At 63.6% G+C, this 2,789-nt stretch overlaps 1 protein-coding gene across 1 annotated transcript; it reads left to right on the top strand.

Moving 5' to 3' along the window:
• Nucleotides 1-367: 367 nt before the first annotated feature.
• DIO3 (deiodinase, iodothyronine, type III) lies at nucleotides 368-1,367 on the top strand. The gene is given in 1 exon segment (XM_008581792.1): nucleotides 368-1,367. A coding segment is annotated over 1 exon segment (915 nt). The 3' UTR covers nucleotides 1,283-1,367.
• The last annotated feature ends 1,422 nt before the right edge of the window (nucleotides 1,368-2,789 follow it).

The raw sequence follows: 2,789 nt of genomic DNA, 5'->3' as shown, positions 1-2,789 counted from the left end.
GGGCCGGGGCCAGGCCGCGGGGACCCGGGGCGCGCGCAGCGCTCGTGCTAGCTGGAGAACCTCCACGGCGGGAGACCCGGTCCCTGGTCCGGCTACCGGTCCCCGGAGGCAGCTGCGGCCGGGGTCGCCTGCCCCTGAGAGCTGGCTGCAGGGCCCAGGCCAGCTCCTGCCGGCCCCTGGCCCGGCCTCCCCGCCCTCTGGCCGCCCGCGCCCGCCCTCGGCCCATGATTTCCAGGGCATTGGCCGCGCCGCTGGGTGATCCCTCCGGGCTCAGATTGCAAGGGGGCGGGCTTGGGCCGGAGGTGGAGTCTCCCGCCAATTGAAACCTCGGATATAAATTGGACTCTCTTGCAAGGCTGAAGCCCAGATGCCTCGCCAGGCCGCCTCGAGGTTGGTGGTCGGAGAAGGCGACGGGGCCCAGGGGGCCTCCGGGCCTGCGGCCACCATGCTCCGCTCCCTGCTGCTTCACTCCCTGAGGCTCTGCGCCCAGACAGCCTCGTGCCTCGTGCTCTTCCCGCGCTTCCTGGGCACGGCCTTCATGCTCTGGCTCCTTGACTTCCTGTGCATCCGCAAGCATATCCTGGGCCGCCGCCGCCGGGGGCAGCCCGAGCCCGAAGTGGAGCTCAACAGTGACGGCGAGGAGGTGCCCCCCGACGACCCACCCCTCTGCGTGTCCGACGACAACCGCCTGTGTACCCTGGCGTCGCTCAAGGCGGTGTGGCATGGCCAGAAGTTGGATTTCTTCAAGCAGGCGCACGAGGGCGGTCCGGCACCCAACTCCGAGGTGGTCTTGCCCGACGGCTTTCAGAGCCAGCGCATCCTCGACTACGCGCAAGGGAACCGCCCGCTGGTGCTCAATTTCGGCAGCTGCACCTGACCACCATTCATGGCGCGCATGAGCGCCTTCCGGCGCCTGGTCACCAAGTACCAGCGCGACGTCGACTTCCTCATCATCTACATCGAGGAAGCGCACCCCTCCGATGGCTGGGTCACCACGGACTCCCCCTACATCATCCCGCAGCACCGGAGCCTGGAGGACAGGGTCAGCGCAGCGAGGGTGCTGCAGCAAGGTGCCCCTGGCTGCGCTTTGGTCCTCGACACCATGGCCAACTCCAGCAGCTCGGCCTATGGCGCCTACTTCGAGCGCCTCTATGTCATCCAGAGTGGCACCATTATGTACCAGGGCGGCCGTGGCCCCGACGGCTACCAGGTCTCCGAGCTGCGCACTTGGCTGGAGCGTTACGATGAGCAGCTGCATGGCGTGCGGCCCCGTCGTGTGTAAACAACCAACGGACAATTGACTGAACTTGGAGGGCTGGGCCTTCGAGCTTTTGAAGCCCACGTGCAAGCACCCCAAACGAAGTCAAGTTGGCGAGGCCCCAGTGACACAGATAACGTTGAGCCAGAGATTCTGGGCTGTCTGCGCTTTCACCCACCTGAAGACTCCCCCCTGGGTCCCCACGACCCTGCTTCTATGACTGTCTCTCACTCGTACCTACGTGGTCCACTCAAAACCCCCTTCAGAGCGCGGATGCAGCTAGCACCCTTGTCTGTGTGCCCCCAGGACTTGCCCCCTTAAGCACTTTCTCGCATCCGCTCCCTAGAGCTCCATCAAACAAGCTCCTTAGCCCTGCGCCTCTCTCTAAGCGCAGGGACCTTAGCCACACCCGCGCGCCCTGAGCGCAGCTGGGTTCCAGCAGCGCTGTCAGCTCGCTTTAGTTGCCTGGCACCCACCTGTCGCGCGCAGGGAGGGGGTACCCTGCTGTTTTCGTGTCTATTTCTCGTCCCTGAGTTGGGGGAAGGGATTCGGGGGTGGGGGGGTGTGGGCGGAGTAGTTTCCCCCCCTTGTTTTGGGTGCGTACAAGCCCCACTGTTGATGACGAATTGTCTCTAACTGGTCTTGACCACGAGCCGGTTCTGAATTGCAGGGGGTTCAAAGCAGCGCCTAAACCTTGAGGGGGAGAGTGCTCTGGGTTTCCCTGAGGAAACCACCATTAAGGGGGTGGGGGAGGGAGGTCAGAGGGTCTGTTTAGGGACCAGAGGAAGATGGCTTGAAAGGCATTGGCGAGGTTCGCAGCGCCCCAGCGAGAGAGAAGAGTCTGAGACTCCCGAGGAAAGGTGTTTGGGTGGGGGAGTCCGGGGAAAGGGATGTGAGGGGAATCCTAGGCAGAGCTGCTGATTGCGGGGCCGGGGGTGGAGGGCCCCCGTTTCGAAGGCCATTTGTTTAGTGTTTTGCTGAAAATATGTCCTATATATAAACTTCTTTTAAGCTATAATAATAAAGGCTTGAAGTAAATTGCTTTCTGGTTGCCTTTGGTCCTTTTATTTTCTCTTCTCTCTTCTCAGTGGCAGGAATTAAACAAGATCTCTCCCACGAGTTCCCATAGTGACCCTGGAGGAAAGGGGGCCTAGAAGGAGCCCAAGCTGGCAGGGGCGCAGGAGGAGTATGGAATGCGCGGGGGGTCTGCGACGGTGCCCAGGACGCTCCTGCACACACGCACATGCACACACATGCACACACACGCACGCACGCACACACCTGAGCGGGGAACTTGGGGGCGGGAGAAGAGCGACAAGCTTAGTCCCGCCGGGTCCCGGAAGGAGGCGGAAGAGACCTGGGGGTCCTCGCGGCAGCCGCGCGCGCGCGCACACGCGCACACGCGCACACACACGAACAGTTACAGCTGCCCGCGCGGCCGCGCGTCTAACTTCTCGGAGCATCCGGCGGCGTGGGGGAGGGGAGGCCTGGAGGGGGAGGGGGGCCTGGAGGGGGAGGCCGCCTCGGACCC

This window comes from Galeopterus variegatus, unplaced genomic scaffold (assembly GCF_000696425.1).
Source record: "Galeopterus variegatus unplaced genomic scaffold, G_variegatus-3.0.2 Scaffold2465, whole genome shotgun sequence".
In the NCBI taxonomy this organism is placed as follows: Eukaryota; Metazoa; Chordata; class Mammalia; order Dermoptera; family Cynocephalidae; genus Galeopterus; species Galeopterus variegatus.
The sequence above is the reverse complement of the archived record's forward strand: the minus strand, read 5'-3'. Positions and strand labels throughout refer to the sequence as shown.